General features: G+C 38.3%; 2 protein-coding genes across 2 annotated transcripts; both read left to right on the top strand.

Annotated features, from left to right (window-relative positions):
- The first annotated feature begins 185 nt into the window (after window positions 1–185).
- LOC138079654 (uncharacterized) lies at window positions 186–345 on the top strand. Its single transcript, XM_068972353.1, has one exon. It carries the CDS (start codon window positions 187–189, stop codon window positions 343–345), a length of 159 nt encoding a protein of 52 aa, XP_068828454.1. The 5' UTR covers window position 186.
- IFRD1 (interferon related developmental regulator 1) lies at window positions 294–25,434 on the top strand. Its single transcript, XM_068972351.1, has 12 exons — window positions 294–478; window positions 4,821–4,925; window positions 5,068–5,152; window positions 5,885–6,009; window positions 9,158–9,315; window positions 12,541–12,591; window positions 12,675–12,853; window positions 12,942–13,050; window positions 17,708–17,842; window positions 21,798–21,926; window positions 22,379–22,474; window positions 24,723–25,434. Exons 1-12 carry the CDS (start codon window positions 388–390, stop codon window positions 24,810–24,812), a joined length of 1,353 nt encoding a protein of 450 aa, XP_068828452.1. The 5' UTR covers window positions 294–387; the 3' UTR covers window positions 24,813–25,434.

The following is a 25,434-nucleotide window of genomic DNA, read 5'->3' as shown; positions in this document are numbered from 1 at the left end:
GCAGCATGGGATCTGTGGTGAGCATCTTTCGCCCGCCCGAAGTCGGCCTTTGGTGGGGAGATATATGGGGATTGGCTAGTGAGAGTTCGAGTTCCGCCCACGGATGGTGACGACAGGCGGCGGTCCTACTACTTAAGGCGTCGTGGCCTCGCCTGCCCCGCCTTAGCTCCCGCGCTAGAGAGAAACATGTATCGTTTCCGATCACAGCTCTTCACGGGGATTTCTGCTGCCGCCATCGCCCACTCTTACCCGCGCCGCTTCTCGCCTCTGTTGTTAGCCGAAGACTCGCCTCTCAGCCGCCCGTCGCACAGACGCACGAGTAAAAAGTGCAGCTCCATCGGCTGATCCTCGCTAAGCTAGAGTTTAGGCGGCACCGGGCGTCCCACGATGCCGAAGAATAAGAAGCGGAACACTCCCCACCGCGGTGGCAGTGGTGGCGGCGGCTCAGGGGCAGCTGCAGCGACGGCGGCGACAGCAGGTAAGAAAGTATCCCCGCCGCCGGCATCCCAGATACCGGCCGGGTTGGCGAGTCCCTTAGCCTTGGGCACCCCGGGAGTTGTAGTTCTATTCCTCTAGACGTATGCGTTGGCGGGGCGCCTGGCGTGGCCGGCGGACTACGCTTCCCAGCGTGCCCTGGGAGCCGAACCTCGCGCGATTTGGATCTGGCGTGCGAACCGAACTCTTGGGCACCGGCCGCGGGGCAGGGAGAGGGGTAGATGGGTTCTTGCGCTTGAGAGTGGGTCGGGGTTGGGGGTGACTGGGAGCTGGGCGGGCGAGGAAGAGACTGGTACTGGCGGTCTAGAGCTCTCTTTGATAGAGGGTGGTGCCGAGCTCGGAGTTCTGTCCATGCTGTCACTGGTCGCCTTTGACCACTCGGCTCCAACATGGAGTTCTCGGGAATGCCCAACGTCCGGCGGGTTTGGACCGGCTTTTGCGTCACGCGGCCTGGGCCTTGCGCGGTGGGGCCGGGGTGACGAAGAGGAGCCCATGTGGCATCCCATTCGGCTGCCTTTCTGTGCATCCCGCGTGTGCACCTGGCCCGGCCGAGGCGCCAGAGGCTGGAGTCCACTGTCCCAGCGTAGACTCTGCTCCTACCTCTATCTGGCACCCGCACAAATCCCGAGGCCCCAGCTCTCGGGCGACCCGTCGAAGCCAGCTCCTACTCCCGGGGGCAGAAACTGCGTGCTCCTTTGTGCTGTATTTTGTAGGTTCTCCGCTGGGAGCCCGGAATATGCGGGAGTGGTGAGGAGCTCAGATTGCAGTTAGCCAAAAGTTTAGTTTTTTTTTTTTTGGATTCCTCTTTGCAAAGTCGAAACTTTTCCTGGAATTAATGATTTTTTAGTCCTAACTATACAGCTAAGAAAAAATGACTTCAAGCAGAAACTCCAACGAGACACACCATACTGAAAGCTAGTGTTAACCCTGGTAAAGTCATCTCACTTAATAATTGCTTTATTGAAACTTTGAAATTAAATATTAAAATAACCTCAGATGTTATTACATCGAATCTATTAGCCATATGTATTTGTGAATACAGTTGCCACTTTAACCCTCAGAATGATATACCTTTGTTCTTTAGCAAATAAATAGGTCAGTCTTTAAAGAATTGGAAAGTGATATTTAAAAAGCAAGACGAAAACTTGCTCTCGTGTATTAAATATTTAATAATTGACAGTAGAAATGAATTATAGGTGCAGCCTCCCCCATTTTTATATCTTTATTTTGATTGAATGTTTGCTTTCGGTGCTCATGAAGTTCATTCTTGATCAAAATATAAAATACATCTAGTTGCTCTGTGTGAATTGACACCTCTTTACCTTTCTGCTTCGTCTTCTCGTCAGAAGTAAACATTTAAATTCTGTCTAGAAAGTCCGTATTAATTTTAATTCTTCAAGTTTACCTTTTGTTGAAACAAACACAGAGATGGAGCAAGCTAAAGTCATTTTGAAAATGGTAATGGCCTCCTTGGTTCCCTAAGGAACATTTATTCCCTTCTGAAGCTTCCTGTCCAGCCTCCTTCCTTCCTGGTACTTAGAGAATAATCTCAGAAGGCAGTGGGGGGTTGCCTTTCAAATTTTACTTCGAAATTCTCATTTGTGACTTTTCAGCAGCAGGAAGACAATTCTTTGATAGTTTATAAAACTGTACATGCTTTGACTATCTTTGGACGTTTACACTAGAACTTTTTAGCTGTGCTTGCCTCTGATTGGGGCTTGAGGGTGAGGTTTACTTTTTGAAAAGGTTAAGTTGGTTCCACCTGAATATTACTTACTCAAATAAATAATAGTTGAGTAGAAGAGATGGAAAATTTTCACAAAGTTGTACTTAAAAGTCTCTTACCTTACTGGTATTTTAAAATATCATCTGTAGAAGAGATGGGATTCATATGAAATCTTCACATGTACAACCAAGAAACCAACTTCTGTCTATCCTTTGGGGTTTTCCATTTAAATACTTTTTAAGTTAGTGGAGGGGGTCCAGGAAGCTAATAAAATTGATCTGTTCTTCAAGTGTGTGTGTTTTTCATAGCACTTATTTTGAAGAGAGCATTTTTAGAAAAGAACAAAACCTTGTTAGTAAGTAAGCCCTTTAAGAAGTAAGGACTTAATGTGTCTAAAGGGCCACCTCATTAATGGTACTTAGGATCACAAGGTGGTGAGTGTGACCTGTATATTAGATACTCCATACAGGTTTTTTCCCTTTGATTTTTTTTTTTTTTTTAAATAATCTCTTTCCCCTTGAACTTTGGGAAATCATTGAAACTTAGAGAAGGGAGCTGAATAACACCTGGATAGGAAACTGTTTTTGACGGTTTAAAAATAGGCTGAATGTGAAAAATAAAAGATGATTTGTGAATAAATATTAGTAAAAGTTAAGCAGATGACTCAACTATTGCCATGACTTCAGATCATGAAAACACATGAAGACAGATCCAAAAATAGAATATGATGTCATAGGTCTTTGTTTATTTGTTTATTCTTTCCTAAGCACGATGATTAGGAAGTTTTGGTGTCTTGGCTTCATTGCTTATTCTTTATACTTCACTTCTTTGATTGGCACACTTTAATCTCTTTTGGAGAGCAAGCAGATTTGAAGGCCACTTGCTTCCTGTGTTGATTTAAAAATCTGCTGAAGCCTCATCTCTGTTTTGATTTTTTAAAGCTATAAAAAAGACAGCAACAGGCTTAATTATACTCAGAATTTTTGAGAAGCCTTTCTTAAGATGTATTAAATGATACAGATTTCTTGAACATAGGGACCTAAGAGATATTTAGTGCAATCTTTGATTGGAACTCAGAGTTAAATCAGGTGACTCATGGTCACTTTTGGGGTGGAATTGGGGACTTCTTTTAACTTAGTGCTCAGTGTAATTGATGACTGAATAATCTTTATTAATATGAAATTCTCACAAAACAAAAATAATTAGAAATGACAGTGACTAGGAATATAGATTTATTCCTTAGATTGATGAAATTGAGAGGAAGATTCTAGTTTAAAAAAAGATTTTAATCTTTTTAATAATAGCACTGATATTTTAAAACTTTTGGGTATATTAGAACCTTTCTTTTGAACATGATTTGTCTAACAGGCTTTTTATGGTATATCAAATACCGAAACGTCTTTTTAAGGTCTTAAAATTCGACTCTTAATTGACCAAAAATATACAAACTTTGAAAGAGCACTATTTATCTTCCCAAAGGAGTGACTAGAAACAAATGTTAACGTGTGCACCCATCATAGTAGAAAAGTCATCATCCAGCTTAGTCACTAGTCACTACAGTAAAGTAGGTTTTTAAAATACTGTAGTCATTTCTGAAATTGGCATGTGAAAAAAGTCAAGTCTTGAACATTGTTCAAAGTCTTCAAACCAAATTCCCAATTTTAAGCACACCATGCTTAAACAATCTTTATCAACTTGCATCTTGCCTATAATTCTTTGCTTGCAAATATGAGACAACTCTGTTAAGAGGACTCTTGAATAGATGCTTTCTCCAGTGGGCTTGGCCCTGTGAAGTCCACCATAGAGTGCTGGTCAGAGGAAGGAGGGCCTCTGTGCAGTGCTTGAGGACCATTTCATAGTCCTGCCTCTTAAGTGATTTGTATGCTAGTTCGCAAGACTTCTCAGCTCTTCTGTCTTCCATGACTTGGGAACAAAACTCCTGTAGTTCACTGCACTGGGTATCAGAGCTCTTTTTTCTTACATGTCTTACCAACACTGTAGTTCTTTAGTGATCAGTCACTTCATCCACTTGCTGTCATGATTTTCTGTGCCATGTTGGATCCACTTGTTAGCATCTAAAACTTCTGTCTTAAACTTTTTTGATCCTCTCAATTAAAATTGTCTTACTTAAAACTACCATCCCACAACTCCTCAAATTTCGCTTTGTATAAGACATGTGTAACCTAGAAACTAACCCATTCACCAGTTAATGTTATTCTCATTGGAAAATATATTTGTCTTATTTTTATGTTGATCTATTTTTATCGTCTTCATGATTTGAAGTAATTGGTAAGTGGTTTTTTTAAATCTGTAATACTGTTTGGGTTTTTTTTTTAAACCAAAAACGGTCACATACTAGATGATTGATACATTTCTGCAGTTGATGTATATTGTAAATAGTTGGTGCTCTGAAATAATACATAGTAGGTGAAATGACTTATATTAGGAATATTTAAGTGTGTTCTTTTGTTAAAAAAAATTATCTCTTAAGTTTGAGTTTTTATTACTGGCTTGTTTTTAAGTAAGTTTTAAAATTCCCAAGTTAAGTATTTGCATATATGACAACAAAATCATTTACCTCCACTCTTTTACGTACTAGGTGGCCAGCATCGAAGTGTTCAACCTTTTAGTGATGAGGATGCATCGATTGAAACAATGAGCCATTGCAGTGGTTACAGCGATCCTTCCAGTTTTGCTGAAGATGGTAAGAGTTTTCAGTTTAGATTTGCGATGTTAGATAAAAGGATGTTTTAGGTCGAGGAATTCTTGTAGCTAATTATTCTATTACTTTTCCCTATCTGCTTTTCTCTGTTTAAATTACAGTGGTTGGTTTTATTATTCCTTAGGGCCAGAAGTCCTTGATGAGGAAGGAACTCAAGAAGACTTAGAGTATAAGTTGAAGGGATTCATTGACCTGACCCTGGATAAGAGGTGGGAATTATTGGAAGCTCTTTTCATTCTGGGTGATTTTGATCAGCCACCGTTTATATAAAATATGTGCAGTTATTTCTTTGAGCATTATGTTTTCCTAAAGCTTGATTTGTTTACTTTGGATATTTTAGTTTTTTGTGCTTTTGGACTTTTAATGTAGATAGGAACATGCCACTAGAATTTAGATTAATAGACTCAGATTAGTTGTTGTTCTAGAATAAGAGCACATATCTGTGTTTGATAATTGAAGTGTATTTGCTGAATTAAAAGTTAATCTTCAACTAGAAAGGATAGCTATTGAGAGATACTAAAGCCAAATTGTTTTCTTACTTAACAGTAACTCTGGAACCAAATTGAAACAAATGGAATTAAAAACCCCAGAAGATGTAAACAGGATCTCTGGACTTTTGTACTGTTAAAAAAAAAAATACGTGTTTACTTGAATATGTAATGTAGAAGAACATGCCTTATACACTGAAACTATGAAGTACTATGTGGCCATTTAATGTTGTGGTTATTAAATGAATAAGCAGAAAAATGCTATCATATGTAGTAGGGTGAGTTGTAGATGAAAATTAAATTATTATTTGAAAAATGGTGTGAACATGAAAATTATATGTTAAAAAATCTATAAATAGAAAAAATTTAGAGGAAACTAGGCTTTTACAAGTCTCATTGACTGATGGTGCACTCCAGCTGTATCTTCTTTCTCTTATATTTTGTTTTAAATAGTGCGAAAACAAGGCAGGCAGCCCTTGAAGGTATTAAAAATGCACTGGCTTCAAAGATGCTCTATGAATTTATCCTGGAAAGAAGAATGACTTTAACTGATAGCATTGAGCGCTGCCTGAAAAAAGGTAATGTCCTTACTTTACACAGTCACAGAACCTAAGAGGAATTTGCGACCTTCTGTGCAGTAACATTTGTTAATAGCACTAAAAGTCTGGCTCACTCTTGTACCGGGGTCCAGCCCTGGTGGATCCAGGGAATTTGAAGCAGGGATGGAATCGGCGAGGAAAGACTTATTTACTCAGATATAAAGAGGGATTAGGAAAGAATAGTGTAGTAGGAAAATTAGTGGAGAAAAGAGGCTGAATAACTTGGTTTACACAGAGAACCAATAAAACTCTGAGACAAGGAGTTTGCACTGTCTACGTAGGCCACTGGTGCCCACTTGAATAGTGGAGGGTGCCCTGCCTTGGGCTCCCTCTCTAGTGGGTCCTAGAAGCCAGGGCAAGTAAGTAGACACAGTGAGCCTCCACACTCCAGATGGGAATTCAGCCAGAAAAGGGAGAAAAGAATGACATGGGGGAGCCAAGCATCGGTGCCAGACCCACAACTTTATTTTCAAAGGCAGCTTATATACCCCAAGTTGTACATAAAGAAATAATGGAATATGCAGAGTTATGCAGGGGCAGCAGTCTTGACCCTAATTGAGACCAGGCTTTCCTCTTGCATACCTTCCCATATACAAAAGGTACCAGGTGGTTTTACATCATCTTCTGGCCAGGGGGCCTGTTAACATTTTTATGGCTCTTTTCCTAGGTAAATGTCTATCAACCAAAAAACTCTTTTTCCCTTGAAGTGTTTTTTCTTTAATCTGCATCACCCTCAAAGTACTAAATAACGTTACATTCCTGTAGAACAAAGGTGCAGTGGGTTATAACAAAGAAGGTACTTAACTCAAAGATCTAATGTTGCTAATGCCAGGGTTACTACCTGTTTTTTCTACCTACCAACTATATCAACAAATAAAAGATAGGAAAATTTGGCAGCAAGTATTGGCTCAACAAATGAAACCCTTAATCAGTCCTATTCTAAATGATTTTGACTCCTCGGAAGCCGCTACATTCCTAGGATGTTTTAAGCTTCCTGTGCCTCTTGCGGTCGGGAGGCTGCAAACAATCACATGCGCAGCTGTAAGAGTCCGGCAGGCAGGCTAGAAAGCCATCAGAGGGGTTTTTGGATTGAAACACTCTTATTATGCCCAGGAGACTTATTATCTAAAAGCTCTAAATTAACTTTTTCCAGAAAAAGGTGGTCGGGGGACAGCCCCCTGTTAATGTCAGAAGAGTAGGTGGAAAGCATAACACAGTAAAGCAGGCAGACTCTGGTTTTGGGGGTAGATACTTGAGAAAATCCATGGGGGACCCCTGAGGCCTGATCCCGCCTTTGTGTTTTGTCAGGCCCCCTTCCTCATGACCTTTGCCACGGGCGGGATTCCCCATGCTGGCTCCCGGCACTCTTGTAACCTTGTACTTGACAGGGAATATATCAATCTTGTTAGAAATCAAAATCAAACTTGTTAGCTTTTGAAACTGTAGTTTCAAAATGTAAAAATGTAGTAAGCATTTGAAATTAGGAAAGATTGGGGTGGATTGTCAAGTTTAGTTGTATTAAAAGAGGTGTTTGCCATTCTCTTGTACATAACAAAGGCTTGAATACTGTGTCAGATGTCAACAAAAAGTATTATTTAAAAAGCCATCCTACTTTGCTTTTCTAAAATTAAAACAGTATCATAATTATCTACCTCATTTTCTTATTTCAGAATATCCCTTGGAATATTTGAATTCTTGAACTTTGCATAGAGATTCTAGAATTCATATTAGGATCTCTATGATCAAAGAACTTTTAAGAATAAAGAGAGACCTTAAAGATTAAGTCTAGTATTATCAGACTTTCAATTTTAGAAAATGCCAGAATTCAAAAGGTTTAGGGATACCAGCTTAATTATTTTGCCAAGTAAGAACATTTGTCTTTATTCTCATTTTCCCTCAGGTTGAAAGCTTTGTCAAGAATGGGTGTTTGGAAACCTTTGGTCTTATCCATCGTTCACTGTGCAGAGAGATGAAAGGCCTAGGAAATGCGAGACTGGTCTAAAGTTATATAACTTGTTATTGGTATAGTTGATAGCAGAGCCAGCTTCTTTGAGATACTACAATGGCTTTGTTAAAAGTATTTATATTGAAACTGTATCCTATAAGGTAGTTGGACCAGACCTTTTAAAATTCGTTACAACCTGCACAGACATTTATCAAATAATTGAAATTCAAAATTTATGCAAACCCTTTGGTGTATACAGTTCTCAAGAGAGTTAATTTACACTTAGCTTTATATTAACATGCTTCCCTGGTGGCTCAGACAGTAAAGAATCTGCCTGCCGTGCAGGAGACCCAGGTTTGATCCCTGGTCAGGAAGATCCCTGGAGAAGGAAATGGCAACCCACTTCAGTGTTCTTGCCTAGGAAATCCTATGGATGGAGGAGCCTGGCAGGTACACTCCACTGGGTTGCAAAGAGTCAGACACAACTGAGTGACTTCATTCACTCACTCAATCACTTATATTAAAGTATTTATATAGTTTTAAAGACTCTGTTATTTATAGTTGGCTGTGCCATGCAGCTTGTGGGACTTTGGTTTCCTGATGAAAGAGCGAATGAAAAAAGCCCTCTACACTGAGAATGTGGAGTCCTAACCACTGTACCACCAGGGAATTCCCAAGAATACCTGTTTTTGATCGCTTGCTTATTTAAAACAGTATTGGTGGAGGAAAGCCCTGAAGGTTTTAGTTTACCTTATGGCCTGTGTACATCTGAAATGCTTGACAAGTTATTTCAGGGGCTGTTTGTGCACTATTTTGTGAGTTCATGAAGGACTTAGAAAGTCAGATTAGCTTGAAATGCATTATTTTGCTGACCTGTTACAGTACTCTTCTTTAAAATAGGTGTTAATTTCCATTTTACAGATGAGGAACTGTTTTGAGAATAAGAATAATTGGTTGAAGGTCATTTGGCTAGTATGTGATAGATCTAGGATTCAAGTGTGGCCTGCTTCCAGAGTTTGAGCTCTTTAACCTCACTAGATTTATAGGTCATGCCAAAGCCTTGAGCATACTCTGAGTTTCATAATTGGTAGATGCTATTTTGAAATAGAACACATTTGGGAAACTGCTGCCTTAAGAAGTCTACTGACAGTGATCTGTCATAATTGCTGATTTCTTCTGTAGGTAAAGGTGATGAACAGCGAGCAGCTGCAGCATTAGCGTCTGTTCTGTGCATTCAGCTGGGCCCTGGAATCGAAAGTGAAGAGGTTTTAAAGACTCTTGGACCAATCCTGAAGAAAATAATTTGTGATGGAACAGCTAGTATCCAGGCCAGGCAAACTGTAAGTACAGAATTTTTAAACTATAGGCATGATATCTATCTAGGCATGATACTCAGACCTTGTGATGATCTAGGAAAATAGCATCTTCAAAAATACAGAAGGTTTTTATTATCATTTTATTCTCATTTGTTTTTTAGTGAGCAGACTCAATATGACAGTTCTTGTCTTAAATTTTCTGATGCTCAATAGAATATCCCTTATAGAGCAGATTTCTACATCTTTGAAATTGAAGATCATGTGCTTATATGAAGTACAGTACGATGTTGAATTATTTAGGATTACCCACTTTTTATTGGAGCTTAAACAAATGGTCTAGACAATGTTTATTGTGTATAGTTATTTTTTTATTCTGAGAAATGTAATGGAGTGTTGTTGTTGCTGTTTTAATTCTAACCTAAAAGTCCTTATGAAAGAGCTGAGTGCTGTAGTTACATGGGTGGATTTGGTTGATGTAGGGAACTCTGACTTTTGAAATATTCCTCTGATTTGGGGGGTTTGGAAAAGCTTTCATTTTCTAATTGATATTTACCACTTACATACGTAAGATTGTGAATTTTGGTGGAGGAGTTGGTTGTTGGTTTCTGTTATGCTAAATAAGTGATTTAAATGATCACACAAAACATCTTTTGCTTTATCACAGAAATATGAGGCAGTCTTAGGGGATTTAGGAAGTGGATTTGAATCTTAATGGATGTTAAGAATCTTACGAGCCTTAATAGATAATAAGAATTTTATTGTTAGTAAATTTAATCTTAAGCTGTTTTTCTAGCAAGAGAACCAGTTTGTTTAAAACTTTTTAATACTAATTATTAGCCTACTCTTTAGTTTAAGGTAAATGATAGGCTCTCCCGGTGGCTCAGTGGTAAAAAGCCAACCACAATGCAGGAGCCGCAGGAAACTTGGGTGCTTTCCTGGGTTGGGAAGGACACCTGGAGGAGGGCATGGGAACCCACTCAAGTATCCTTGCCTAGAGACTCCCATGGACAGAGGAGCCTGGTGGGCTACACCCCACAGGATTGCAAAGAGTCAGACACAACTGACGCAACTTAGCATGCATGCACGCAAGGTAAATGACATTATTCTCTCTATCAGGTAAACCCTGAAGTCTTAGTGGCTTAATAAAAGTTTATTTCTTGTACATATCAGTGCCCAGTCAAGTCAGCAAGGTCCTTCGGCACATCCGTCTTGCAGCTCTGCCCTGCGTCTAGGTTCTTTTCAAATGGCAGCTGTGGTAGTGAGATAAGGAGAGCTGGAGGACAGAGGCAGGTCACTTCTGCTGAGAGTTCCTTGGTTTACCAACTGCATATATAGATGCTGGGAGGAGTCTAGAGGAAAAGGAGTAGGAGTTTGGTAACTTTATAGGAATCTCTGCCCCCCAGTAGTTAGTAATCTCTTTACCTTTCTGTTCTTCCTTTTCGGCTAGTTTCTTGCAGCTTTAAAACTGCTCAGGAGTATTAGGGGTATTTCAATGTTTGACAGAAAACACTATTGATTAGGTATTTGGGGCGATCACTAAGTTTTGGTTGCCTGTGAGCTGTTACGGTCATCCAAGGTACTTTCTTCATCCTTCTCACTCTTGCTGTGAATTGTAAAAAAGCAAAATTCTGTCATTCTTCTGCATATTAGTAGAAGGAATCTTTATTAAATGAAGGCAGTCCTACTTTTTTTCTCTTAGGAAATGTGTCCTGGCTTCTGCTGCTTACTTAGGAGAGGATTACATATTGAAAATTTCTTTTACTGAGAATAATGCTTCAGTTACTTTAGAATTTTAACAGTGTCTAATTTTTACGATAACTTAGCTGGCGTGCTGTGATTAATGGGGCCGCAAAGAGTCGGACACGACTGAGCAACTGAACTGAGCTGAATGAGAATAAAATAGTGGTAACAAACAGAGTAATATTACAGGTGTCCTCATAGTACTGAAACAGAACTAGCTGAAATTGGGGGCATGTGAATGATGCCTTTAAAGACTTACACCTTAGTGATACTTGGAACAACATGAGGGCATTTTAGTGATAACGTATGGAGAAAAGGGAAATGAAGAGTAATAAAGCCTTATAAATTTCAAATTCTGCTTTTATATAATTAGCACAAGTGTTCTGAGAATTAATGGCTCCTATAATATTAGAAGTAGATTATATATAAATATGCTAAGTCTGTTTTATTAGGTAGGTTTTACCTTGGAGATCTTGGATGTCTTCTTGTTGTTCACTCACTCAGTTGTTTCCAGCTCTTTGTGACCCCATGGACCACAGCACGCCAGGTTTCCCTTCACCATCTCCCAGAGTTTGCTCAGATCGATCGATGTCCATTGAGTCAGCGATGTTATCTAACCATTTCATCCTCTACAGCCCTCTTCTCCTTTTGCCTCAATCCTTCCTAGTATCAGGGTCTTTTCCAATGAGTTGGCTCTTTGCGTCAGGTGGCCAAAGTATTGGAGCTTCAACTTCAGCATGAGTCCTTCCAATGAATACTCCCGGTTGATTTCCTTTAGGATTCACTGATTTGATCTCCTTGCAGTCCAAGGGACTCTCAAGAGTCTTCTCCAGCACCACAGTTTGAAGGCATCAGTTCTTTTTTTTTTTTTTTTTTAAAAAGCTTTATTGGAGTATACTTGATTTACAATATTGTATTTCTACTGTACAGCATGGTAAATCAGCTATCCATATACATAGTTTTCGTTCAGTAGCTGAGCTGTGTCTGACTCTTTGTGAGGGCCTATAGCATGCCAAGCATCCCTGTCCTTCACTATCTTCCAGAATTTGCTCAACTTTATTCCATTGAGTTCAATGAAGGCATCAGTTCTTTTGTGCTTTCACATCTGTACATGACTGCATTGACAATATGGACTTTTGTCAGCAAAGTGATGCCTCTGCTTTTTAATATGCTGTCTAGGTTTATCTTAACTTTTCTTTTAAAGAGTAAGCATCTTTGGAGTTGGCTTGAAATGATCTGCTGGATTAATGAAGGAAGACCCAAGAGAAATGGAGTAACTTTGCTAAAGTTGAATTCTTAAGTTTACTAGCAGACCTTACTGGGTTTTAGCTGAAGCCCACTTCCCTTAACTCTTAACTCTGTTTTTTCCTTCTTTTTATACTATACTTGGGACCTAACATAGTCATGTAGCTGATAAGTTTTTCACATTGAATTATAAAAGCAGGAATATGTAAAATTAATAAGAAAATGGCAAAAATTAATGTCTGATTTATTTTTTGCTTTTTTTAGTGTGCAACTTGCTTTGGTGTTTGCTGTTTTGTTGCCACAGATGACATTACTGTGAGTAGAGAGCCTTTTGAATCCAGTTATTTGCACATTTCTCATTTAAGATGGTACTCTTATTTCCTGCTCTTATGCGTTAGGAGCTGTATTCAACTCTGCAGTGTTTGGAAAATATCTTCACCAAGTCCTATCTCAAAGAGAAAGACACTAATGTTATCTGTAGCACCCCTAATACAGCACTTCATATCAGCTCGCTTCTGGCATGGACATTATTACTGACCATATGCCCAATCAATGAAGTGAAGAAAAAGCTTGAGGTGTATGTATTTTTTGTTCTTATTTTATAAAAATGACATTTATTGATATAATTGGTTGTGTTCACATAGTAATGACTGGCTGTTCTCCAGGCATTTCCATAAACTTCCAAGTCTCCTTTCTTCTGATGATGTGAACATGAGAATAGCTGCTGGTGAATCTTTGGCACTTCTGTTTGAATTGGCCAGAGGAATGGAGAGTGTAAGTATCTGATGGGTAAAAATGCCACAAGAACCATTACTCTGTCATTACCCTCACAATTAAGAATTAAATGAAAACTCAAGAGCATGGCCCACTTGAGAGCCTAATGATTGGTTGTCCTGCTTCTTGGCAGTGATGATGTAATACAGAACAAGAGCGTAAACCAATAGTGGTTGGTTGGTAGAGCAGCATTTGAGTGCAGTTCATTGTACTTAATCATTGCCGCCTCCAGAACTGAAGTTTAAGTACACTCTTATTACTCATGGAGAGCCGTCTTGTATAATCTTTTGGATCTGCTTGGATTTCTCAGACCTGAGACACATTAAGGTAATTCAGGCACTTATAATAAATGTCAGACAAATGGACGAAATATGATGTCAATGTAGGTTTGGGATTAAGTCAGATGAGTTTAGTTACCATCATGTTTAACTTTTCTAAGCCAAGTGTGTTATTTGTTCAGTCCTATTCGACTCTTTGCGATCCTATGGAATGTAGCCTGCCAGGCTCCTCTGTCCATGGGATTCTCTAGGCAAGGGTTGCCGTTTCCTTCTCCAGGGACCTTCCTTACCCAGGGATGGAATCTTGGTCTCCCACGATGCAGGCAGGTTCTTTACTGTCTGAGCCACCAGGGAAGTCCTTTCTAAGCCACAGATGAAAATAAACATGTCCCTTTAGCCTAGGACATGTGCTTTGTAGTTCTCTACCGCTGGCCACTCATGGTTGTTTTTTCTTTTCTCTTTTTTTAAATACCACAATTTTGCTTTTGGAGGTATTTGAGTTTGTGGTAGGTGACTGAGAGATGATCCACCATCCTGGTGGTATTCCAAGTTTAGCACTGAAAAGTCCTATGTCCTGAAGCCCTTTATCTTAGGCTAGCTATATGGAGCAGTTGGTCACCCTGGTTTGTGACCTCTATTGTGAATCTTGGGTTACTTCCTAGCTGCTTTTCAATTTAAGGAGAAAGATTATTTTCTGGAATGACGCTTTTCTGCAGTTAAAGATGTTAGTTAAGAGTGGATAATTCTAAATAAGATTAATACATGTTCTGAGTTGCCTTGGTTTTTCACATTCCATTCTTGGCCTGTGTTTGGCTGCCCCCCACACACCCTCCTTATTTTGAAAGATAGCTGATATGAATTAAAAGTAAGTTATTCACACTCTCAGTAGCTAATGAGTCTCCATATGTGAGAAGTTGGACTCAAATTTAGCAATCAATTTAATTTTATTGAACTAGTTAATAGCTCCTTAACCTCAAGGCACAGAAGCCAGATGTCCTAGTTTTTAACCTTGTATTCCTCTACTGACTAGAAATGGTAATTTCTTTTCTTTTTCCTTTGAAATGCATCCTAAAGGTAAACTAATGATGCAGTTTAAATTATATATGTTGAATTTGTTTAAATTTGCATAAATGCAGATAGTATTGCCACCTGCATATCTTAACCTTTTCTGACTTAATAAATCATATGTGATAGTCAAGAGCAGTCACTCAAACATGTTTAATTTGACCAAATCCTTGTCAATGACAAAAATGAACTGTGTTATAAAAACAGAACTTAAGTGTTTGTTTGCTATTTTTGTTAAGTAAGTTCTGTATTTGTTTATTTTAAAAAATACTCATTTATTTATTTGGCTGCCTTGGGTCTTAGTTTTGGTTGGTAGGATCGTCGTTGCAGTGGGCGGGCTTCCCTAGTTGTGCAGGTGGGCTGCAAGGGGCGGAGGCCCAGTTGTAGTGCACCAGCTAGTTGCCCTGCAGCATGTGGGCTCTTCACTGACAAGAGATTGAAGCCACCCCCCTGCATTGGCAGGTGAATTCTTACCTGGGACCACCTTGGAAGTCCTATTCTTACCTTTAAAGTGGAGGTGGTAATGTTAATACCTTACAAGTTGTTGCCAAGTACAGTGTGCATGGAAGTGTCACTCAGTCATGTCCCACAGCTTGGACTGTATGCCTGGGACTGCATGGAGCCCACCAGGCTTCTCTGTTCTTGGGATTTTCCCGGCAAGAATACTGGAGTGGGTAGCCATTCCATGAGTTGTTGGAACATTTGCCAAGTACAGTGTAAGTGGTAGCTATTCCTGCACTGTTGGCTGAATTGCATGTCACCTCCCCCTTGCTAGTAGTCTAGTAGTAGCCTTTTTGGAGCTCTCTGCTGCTGCTGCTGCTGCTAAGTCACTTCAGTCGTGTCCGACTCTGTGCGACCCCATAGATGGCAGCCCACCAGGCTCCCCCATCCCTGGGATTCTCCAGGCAAGAACACTGGAGTGGGTTGCCATTTCCTTCTCCAACGCATGAAAGTGAAAAGTGAAAGTGAAGTCGCTCAGTTGTGTCTGACTCCTAGTGACCCCATGGACTGTAGCCTAACAGGCTCCTCCATCCATGGGATTTGTCAGGCAAGAGTATTGGAGTGGGTTGCCATTGCCTTCTCCTTGGAGCTCTCTAGTGCAACTCAAACTAAGAGAAAGACTATTTAGTGGGTAAAATTATAGGTCTGAGGGCCACGTGATAAACTAATTCAGAAAATTGTACCAAAATACAGTATTCTCAGACCGTCCCTAATTCTCCCTGTTCCATCTTCCACCTAAGCTGATAGGGGCAGTGCTTCAGGACAGAGACACAGTGGAAATAAAATCAGAGGACTCAAAACACATTTCCTAAGCCTTAAATCACATGTTTTTCACTTCTTGATTTTTATAGGATAACTGGCTCACATAAAAATGTCTCCATACCCTGACAAAGACATTCTGCCTCAATTAGCAGGAGTGAAAAGAATAAAAGTTTTTGTAGTTGAGTAGTCAGATAAAACCATTCTGGAAATAGTAATCAGCGCTTTGCAGTGAAGTGGGGAGGGATCAAACTCTGTTTTAATGTTAGGCTTCCCTATGGTTGTTTCTTAACACTTAGTACAGCTTATTTCATTTTGTTTACAATCAGTGCTCCGGTGACTACTATATAGAAAATATTAGTTCAGGATATGATTTTTGTGGCCATAAGCATCTCATTTTGTGTACTTGAACTCAAGTTTTCTGTGGTTTCATTTCATTTTAATTCTACTCAACTTTTGAAACCATTTACTTATTATAGCTGTTATTTTAGTATGAAATAATTATCTGTAGACCTGTTGGAAGCATTTAAATTCTTATACTGAAACAGGCTGTATCATAAAAGAACTATAGCATAATGGATATTTATGTACTGTGTTTTATGTATTTTTAGAATATATAAATATATTTTACTTAGGCCTTACAATAAACTTACGAGATGTGGGTGGTATTAACTATCCCCTTTTTATATCAGATTCCTCTGATTAAAAAAATGTCTGCTGGGAGATAAGATTTTTGAGAACCACTGGCAGTGATTCCCAGTTCTTAGAACAAATTACGGTAATGCATAGAGTCTTGTTAATTTTTGGTGTATTCTCCCATATATATGTTTGAATCTTACATACATTTTTTTTTTTTTGAGAATAGTACAAAAAAACTAATAGCCAGTGAAATAAGTAGGAAACTGTTAGTCCCTAAAATGTACTTGTTTCTACAAGTAAAACAATTCTCATTTTGTTGTGATGGAATCAAATTTAGTGAAATATAAATACAGACATCAACATAACATTGAACTGTTTTAATAATAGCTTTTCAGTTTTGGTAACCATTTTTCCAGATGAAAGTCTTGTTAACAGGTGTCATTTCCAGCTAATTCAGCCATAGGAAGTTGAATTAGAACATGAAAGAAAACATTTGTTAGAACAGTTAAGAATATACAATCTCTGAAATACTGACAATAAGAAAATACTTGCGTACTTAATATCTATGTTGATTTCAAGCTTATTTTCCATGAGTGTAATAATCTTTTTCATTTTAGGCATTAATAGAAATTACATCTGTACCTTTTGACATGGAACAATTAATAAATATATACAGTACAATGTGAAGAATGCTGAGATAAGAGTTTTCTTGTTTTAATAGAATAAGTTAAACGATTATTACCACTAATGCAAAGAAGGTTAATAACTAGGTATTAATAACTAGAGCTGGAGATGTCTTACCTTCTGTCTGCTTTAGTTTTGGTCAACTAAATAATTCTGAATCATCGCTTAGTTTTTAATGTGGTTGTAAAATTTAATTAGAGAATAAAAACACCCAAAATAGACTTCTTAAAAGTATAGCCATTTAAACTGTAATAAAGAAGCCTTAAGTTGACTAACTTAAGATCATAGCAAATAGTAATATATTTTGTGGCTTCCCTCCAAAAGGAATTAAAATATTTTTCTTTCTGAAATAATTTAATCACTTGAGTTGTGCACCTGATGTAAATACTTGGTTGCTTATTTGAAATGTGGCCAGTAAATTAGAAATTAGGAGCTTTAAAAAGCATTACTAATAGCTTGCCCTTTTGATATAAAGAAATTTGGAGTTCTGGGAACATGTGCCTTGGGGTCTGGGGAACCAGAGGCTAGAAACTATTGATTTATGTGTATCTGACTGTCACTGAACTTGGAAGTCCCAGTAACGTCTTGAATACAGTTGGAACACAGTTAAGTGTTGGTTGAATGTATCTGGATACACTTAGAAGAGGAGTGTTCATTATTTGGCGGTAGTATCTTGTAGACGGTATTTCTGGATCAAATCTTTGCCTGTTAATAAGTGTTTCTCTGACTAGGACTTTTTTTATGAAGACATGGAGTCTTTAACTCAGATACTTAGGACTTTGGCTACAGATGGAAATAAGCACCGGGCCAAGGTAGACAAGAGGAAGCAGCGGTCAGTGTTCAGAGACATCCTGAAGGCGGTGGAGGTAGGCCTCTTATGCTTTAATAGCTAATTAATTCTTTTGAAATTAGATTGTTTTAAGCCAGACTTGTCAATTGGGTGATTTTGCTGATTGAACTTCACCTTTGAGCTAAATCATTTCCTCATTTTAAGACTGAGCAGGTTTTTAACAACAAAAATGAGAAAATTTTCTTTCTTTTCAAACAAAGGAAAAATTAATTCTGATGTTATAACAGTTTATTTTTTTCCTTTTGTTGATGTTGAAAAAGATAAAAAAGATTCATAGTGATAGAAATGTACTTTACTTTGGTGTACTTGCCATCATTCAAGACCTGGTGCTTATCATTAGCACATAGATACTTAGTATTGTATGAATAGTGAATTATTTTTGTAAATAGTAAATTATTGCCTATCCTTCAGTATCTTTAAGCAGAGACCTTTGTGAACTCCTTGGGAAAGCTAGGTGCTGAAAGCCGAAATAACAAAACCCAGCATATAATTTTCTGATGCTTGAATCCTTTCTGTAGACCTCTAACCTGCTCTAGCCTACTTGGCAAATAAATTGATTTAGAAACCTTTAGGGCTTATAGTGCATGGTTAAGGATAAGTTTCTTTGATAAATGCTAATAGGGCATTTCTTTCCAGAGTATTAGTTAAGAGTCATTCAGTATAACGTGTATGAAATTTTAGAATGGGAACTTTAAAGAAAATACTAAAGCCCCACTCAGATCCAATTTTCAAGTGTTCCAATGATTCTTAACGTAGCCTGCTTAAGAACTAATCTCTTCATTTTAATTTACATTAAAAAAAGTAAAACCTAGGGTATAAATTAGTATACAGGTCCTCTGTGATCTAAATTTTTGGTTAATGTTAATACCAGTTGCTTTATAATAATATTTTATGTTTACTCAGAAAATACTTTATGTTTACTCAGGATGTTATTTAAAAAACAAAATGAGGAAGAAAAAAAACCCTGACTCGAGCAGACATACATAATACATACTAAGCATCTTGTTGGTCTTATAATTAGCATGGTAAAATCCCCAAATAAGCGTTTTTCTTGAGTGGAATTTAGAAATAAACTATTCCTGTATTTAGATCCTGTAGCCTCCAAAAGATAAAATAATGAAATGTCGTAGATTTTCTGGATTATAACTGATTTCAGATTTTCTGTCTTTTTGGGTCCTCTCTGGGTAACAGATTTTAAGGTTGGTAGGATCCCACAGACCCTGTTGACAGGTCCCTCAGCCCAGGCTGGTCATGGTAGAAAGTACTGACTCCTGAGAAAGACACATGTGAAATCTCGATGTGAACCAGTTTTAACAGGCCTCTTGTCTCCTCCCTCTGCCCCCCGACCCCCTCTGCTATCAATGGAAATGAAAGCCCTGTGTTTGCCTCATAATTCTGTCCTCTGGTGACCTCCCCTGCAGGCCTTTCCCACCCTCTCTTCTTCATCTCAGAATTTCTGTTCCTTCTTTGCCTTTTGATTGGTTCCTTGTTCCTGCAGCTCAGCTTCAGTCTACCTGCATGTCTCAGAGCCTTGCTTAGTGATCTTGTCTCTTTTCTTACATTGAAACCCAGCTTTCTTTGAGGGACTCCGCTTTCTTGTTGGATCTTGTTCAGTTGGTGCAGAGAATGGTCCATTTGGGGTGTGGTTGTTTTGCCACACCATTTCTTTTCATCCAAAAACCCATTTTGAAGTTCATGTATTAAATTGGTAAACATTTGATATGTTGGTACTTTGACATACAGTTTTGTTGTTTTGGTCCCAGTGTAGGTCTTAAACAGTACGATTATCTTTTTAAGGAAAAATGGAGACCAGGGGAGTAGTCAAAAAACAGGAAGTAGCAAAGCTGGAGTCTGAACGCACTGTACTGTGCTGTCTTTGAGGGCCAACACTGCGGGTAGATCCAGAGAGGGAATGGAAAGTGTCAATGAGATTTGTCACTTAGGAGGTCATTCAGTTCAGTTGCTCAGTTATGTCCGACTCTTTGCCACCCCATGAACCGCAGCACGCCAGGCCTCCCTGTCTATCACCAACTCCCAGAGTTTACCCAAACTGTGTACGTTGAGTCAGTGATGCCATCCAACCATCTCATCATCTGTCGTCCCCTTCTCCTGCCCTCAATCTTTCCCAGCATCAGGGTCTTTTCCAGTGAGTCAGCTCTTCACATCAGGTGGCCAAAGTATTGGAGTTTCAGCTTCAGCATCAGTCCTTCCAGTGAACACCCAGGACTCTTCTTTAGGATGGACTGGTGGGATCTCCTTGCAGTCCAAGGGACTCTCAAGAGTCTTCTCCCAATACCACAATGACCTTTATAAAACCAGCTTCAGTAGAATGATGGGAGAAAAACCAGACTGAAGTGGATTGAAAAGTGAATGGGAGGTGAAAAAGTGGAGATAGTACGTCTTGACTTAAAAAACATGGCTGTGATGGGAAGAAGAGAGCTGATTACTGGATTGTGGGAGAGTTTGCTCTTTTAAATGCTAGAGACAGTTTATGGGGAAAGGAATCAATGGAGAAAGGAGCCTTTGAAAATAAAGTGAAAGATTTGTGGTAAGAGGCATTGAAAGAATAATGATTAGCCTTGAACTGGGGAGGAAGGCCTGTCTGATTTAAGACAGAGGAATAGGTAAGGATACATATGAGTTTATAGGGAGTTCTTTCCTGGTGTCTCTGTTTTCTGAAATAAGAAATGCTGAAATAATAGAATCATACTTTTTTGTTGTTGTTGTTTTAAGCTGTTGTAACAGCCCAAGCACTGTACGTGCTTCACAAAACATGCTTATACCTCTAATAATTCTATGTGGTAGACGTATAGATAGCCTTTACAGGCAAGGGAACAGACCCAAACAGGTTATATTACTTGCCAAAGTCACAAGCCAGGGAGTGGCATATCCATGTGAATTCAGCATCCTTTTTATTACATAAGATCCTGTGTCTGCTGTGAGAGGTGGGGACTAAACAGACGTGGGGAAGGCAGTTGGATTGGTCCTGCCCAGTCAGATCCCATCGCTTTGTTTCTCCTGTCTCTATGGGAATCACTTCCTCCCTTCCTGGGTGTGTGTGCGTGCTCAAGTCACTCAGTCATGTCTGACCCATGAACTGTAGCCCACTAGATTCCTCTACATAGAATTTCCCAGGCAAGGATACTGGAGTGGGTTGCCATTTCCTCCAGGGGCTCTTCCCAACAGGGGTGGAAACCACCTCTCTTGAGTCTCCTGCATTGGCAGGTGGATTCTCTACCACTGCACCATGTGGGTAACTCTTCCTTTCTCATGATTTATTAAAATATAGAGCAGCTATTTTGTTTTTGTCTCAAGTTCTGTCAGTGTTCTGGATTTCTTCTCTGCTCATTTGGAAAACCCTATCCTGTATTTGTTCCTGTTTCCATTTCACTTCCACCACTACCTCTTCTCGCCCCATGGTTATACTTTATAAACTGTCTTCTGGCAAAATTATTCCATCTCTGAAATCGTAAATGTTATCTCTCATTTTCTTAATAAGAATCTTCAAAGGCCCCCTGAACCCTCTAGTTGCTCCTTCTCCCTTTTGGTTGGTCTGTTAGTTAACACCATTTGTCTTTACTTCCTTTCCTAGATTTCTGCTTCCCTAATGTCACCACTGGCTTGTGGGGGCATCTTGTCTTTCTGACTTGTCCTATAACCCTCCCTACCCCTAATCCTAAACCACTACACGTATCTGAATTTCTCAGCAAGTTTGTTGAGTGCTTTTTAAATGGAAAAACATTCACAACAAGATAGTTTTGCCATGTCTACGGCAGCTAGACAAACTCTGCGCTCTCTATGGAGGATAGTACTTCTACTTTCTAGCCTATTCGTATTTCAGGGATGGAGGTATTGGTTTAAACCATGCTGTTCATTTCAACATGTATCTGTGTATTTAGAAATTCTGTTTATGTAGGATCTCTTTAGATCATTTTGGTTCCTTTTAAAATTTTTATTCTTCTATTGACTAGGAACGGGACTTTCCAACAGAAACTGTTAAATTTGGTCCTGAAAGGATGTATATTGATTGCTGGGTCAAAAAACATACATATGACACCTTTAAGGAGATTCTCGGATCAGGAATGCAGTACCACTTACAGGTGAGTGGGTGATATCCTTTCTATATGTTTGCTTTTAAATTAGAGAGTAGTTTTGAATGTACCTCACATCACTGCTTTTGAAATTAGTTTGAATATACAGACTGTTTTCAGTATATGTTATGCACAATAGCAAATTTATTTTTGAAAGTTAAGGTGAATAAATATGAAACTGTCCTTTTTGTTTTTGTGTAGTGTAAGCTTGGTGGGGCATCTCTTTGACTGTTGGAGCACTATTGACCTCTTTGTAGGAAAGCAACTAGTTTGACATAGCTTTCTTGAATTCGGGGCCTTGGAAAACAGTTTGGTCCTATGAGAAACAGAAAGAAAATAAGTGATATATGTTCATATTTATAAACTCCACATAACTTCTGTTAACCAGAATTCAGTTTATGTAGTAAAAAAAAAAGAAAACTGATGTTTAATACTGAGCCTTATTGCCTCTTTTATTTAAGTCGAATGAATTCCTTCGCAATGTATTTGAACTTGGACCCCCAGTGATGCTTGATGCTGCTGCATTGAAGACAATGAAGATTTCTCGGTTTGAAAGGGTAGGTTTGGTTTTTGTTTTCAAGAGGACTGAATTGCACAGAAGTGGAGCCAAAGCTTTGATTCTGCCAGGTGACAGGCATTTAGCTATGTCTCTGAATTCTATTTAGTTCTCCATGGTGTTTCAGATAGAGCTGGACTAGTAAGTATAGAAACTTTCGTCCATTTAGAGTATGGAGGGTTAAGACGAGAAAGTTTTTATCCATAATCCTATTAACATAGAAACTATTTTCATTTTTTGTTTCCCTTTGTTCTGTAAAGTTTATATATTTAAGGATAAATATTGACAAAAGTGCTTGTTTCATATCTGATGACTGAGCCTAAACTTAGTAAGTACCAGATTCATTTTACAGATGAGGAGAACAAATGTGCTTAGAGAATTTGTAATGTTAAATAGTGATTAATATTATTTGGCTTCCCCAGTAGCTCAGCAGTAAAGAATCTGTCTGCAGTGCAGGAGACCTGCATTCAATTCCTGGGAGGGGAAGATCCCTTGGAGAAGGGAATGGCTACCCACTCCAGTATTCTTGCCTGGAGAATTTCATAACATTTCAAAAATCCTTATTATTTTTTTTAGTAAGGTAAAATTCACATAACATAAAATATAGTGTACAGTTCAGTGGTATTTAATACACTTACAGTGTTGCACAACCATCACCACTGTCTAGTTTCCAAACATTTTCGTCACCTCAAAAAGGAAGCTGAGGTTCATTAAATATTCACTGTCTGTTCACGTCTTCTTTCCTCCCATCTGCTGATAAGCAATCACTAATGTGCATTCTTTCTCTATGGATTTACCTGTTGTGGGTATTTCACAGACAGAGAGTCATATAATGTGACCTTTTGTGACTGGTTTTTTTTTTTTCCACTTAACATGTTGTTGCCAAGGTTCATCCATGTTGTAGGGTCGTCAGTACTTCAGTCTTTTTGTGGCCGAAGAATCCTCCATTGTATGGATACACCACATGTTTATCTCTTTGTTCATTGTGAGCATTTGGCTTGTTTCCACTTTTGATCCTTTTAAATTGTGCTTTTTTTGAACATATACATATAAGTTTTTATTAACGCACCTGTTTTCAGTTCTTTTAGGTATATACCTAGGAGTGGAGTTGCTCAGTCATGTGTAATTCTGTTGCTTAACTTTTTAAGGAACCACCAAACTCTTTTCTACAATGACTGCAGTGCATTTTACCTTCCCGCTAGCAATATGAGAGTTTTGGCATCCTTACCAATATCTTTTTTTGTTTTTATTTTCCTTTTAAGTTATAGTCATCCTAGTGGATGTGAATTGTTTTATTGTATGTTTATAAAATCTTTATAATTAATCACTTTGATGGACATATAATTGATTGTTGGGCATTGTAAAACTTTCTAATAAATACTAATATTTTTACATTTGTTTCTCTTTTGGATTATTTCTTGGATAAAATCCTTGCATGGGACGATAGAGCTTGATTATGATTTTTGAGATGTATTGCCAAATTACCTTCCAAAATTATTCTACTATTTTTAATTATTTTCAGTGTTGAATGAATGCGTGTAACTATTAAACACATATTTGACAACATTGATTTTATTATTTAAAAATTTTCTTGACATTTTATGTTTGATTATTTTTTTCATACAGAGTCATCATGAACTATCGTGTGTTAATCTTCTCCCTCATTCTTTGTGTGTTTTAAACATATAAAATATGTCTAAAGTCAAATTAGTTCATTTCTTTCCTTTCAGTCCGTGGTAACCCCCCGGACTGTAGCCTGCCAGGCTTCTCTGTCCTTGGGATTTCCCGGGCAAGAATACTGGAGTGAGATGCCTTTCTTTTCCTTCTCAGGAGATCATCCCAACCCAGGAACTGAACCCTGGTCCTCCTGCATTGCAGGTGGATTCTTGATACCACTGAGCCACCAGGGATGTATATGTATAGTTTCAGTAGTTCTTAAGTGCTTATAAGCAAGTTAGTTCCCTGCTCCTTCCTTTCCCATTTCTCAGGATTTCATTCCAGCCTTTAGTTTTTTCCTAGCACTTTGGTTTCAGATTTCTAAGTAAAATGCTTATACAGCTATTTCTTTATTTGATAGGTAAGGATTTCTGCCTTTTTACTTCTCCCTCCACCTCCCCCCTCCCTTTTTTTTTTTTGCTAAATCAGCATCATTGTTTACATTATAGTCACATTATAATCTTTTTTTCTTACTTTATAAGAATATCGAAAACTTTATTGGCTCACACCTATTTTCTTCTTTTCCATTTCAGCATTTATATAATTCTGCAGCCTTCAAAGCTCGAACAAAAGCTCGAAGCAAATGTCGTGATAAAAGAGCAGATGTTGGAGAATTCTTCTAGATTTTTAGCATTTGAAGACTACTTTCTAATTTCTCTTTTTTTTTTTTTGGTAATTTCTAATGTATTTAATCTCTAGAAACAGTTTTTATCTTGGTCAACAGATAGCTTTTGTAGGAGGGGTTATATTATAATTTAATGTATATAGTATTACAGATAGTAAGTCCTGTTTATTGACTATTCTTTGTATATATAATCACTAAACATAAATGAAGTATTTGTAATGTTTGGTCATTTTCTATTTATGAAAAAAGCAAACATAAGGTATTTCACTTGATTTCATGATGAGAAAAACTGTTAGCCAAAGTTAAATTTCTTACTCTGTGATTGTCAGAAATACTGATTATAATGATATAGATACACAAAGTTTTAAACTTAAGATCTTACACAAATGAGTTCAGGATACAATTTTGGGAACTAGATCTGGAAAAGCTGCTGTTATTTTCAATTTTAAGTGGAACCTAATAATTTTGCCACTAGGATCAACAAAAGAAATTATACCATGCGACCATACAGCTGCACTTACGGGCCAATCAGTCCATCCGTTGTTCATGATGAATTAATATAAGCCAGAAAAGTTGCTAACCTTGACCACTGAGGGCAGTAACACTAATTTTATTTGCTG

This window comes from Capricornis sumatraensis, chromosome 5 (genome assembly GCF_032405125.1).
Source record: "Capricornis sumatraensis isolate serow.1 chromosome 5, serow.2, whole genome shotgun sequence".
Taxonomy (NCBI): Eukaryota; Metazoa; Chordata; class Mammalia; order Artiodactyla; family Bovidae; genus Capricornis; species Capricornis sumatraensis.
The sequence above is the reverse complement of the archived record's forward strand: the minus strand, read 5'-3'. Positions and strand labels throughout refer to the sequence as shown.

Bases quoted from the DNA above. Each gene is read 5' to 3' on its own strand.
- IFRD1 (XM_068972351.1), top strand. From the start codon at position 388: ATGCCGAAGAATAAGAAGCGGAACACTCCCCACCGCGGTGGCAGTGGT. The intron at 4,926-5,067 runs GTAAGAGTTTTC...ATTATTCCTTAG, and splicing joins TTCCAGTTTTGCTGAAGATG to GGCCAGAAGTCCTTGATGAG. The intron at 9,316-12,540 runs GTAAGTACAGAA...TGCTTTTTTTAG, and splicing joins GTATCCAGGCCAGGCAAACT to TGTGCAACTTGCTTTGGTGT.
- LOC138079654 (XM_068972353.1), top strand. From the start codon at position 187: ATGTATCGTTTCCGATCACAGCTCTTCACGGGGATTTCTGCTGCCGCC.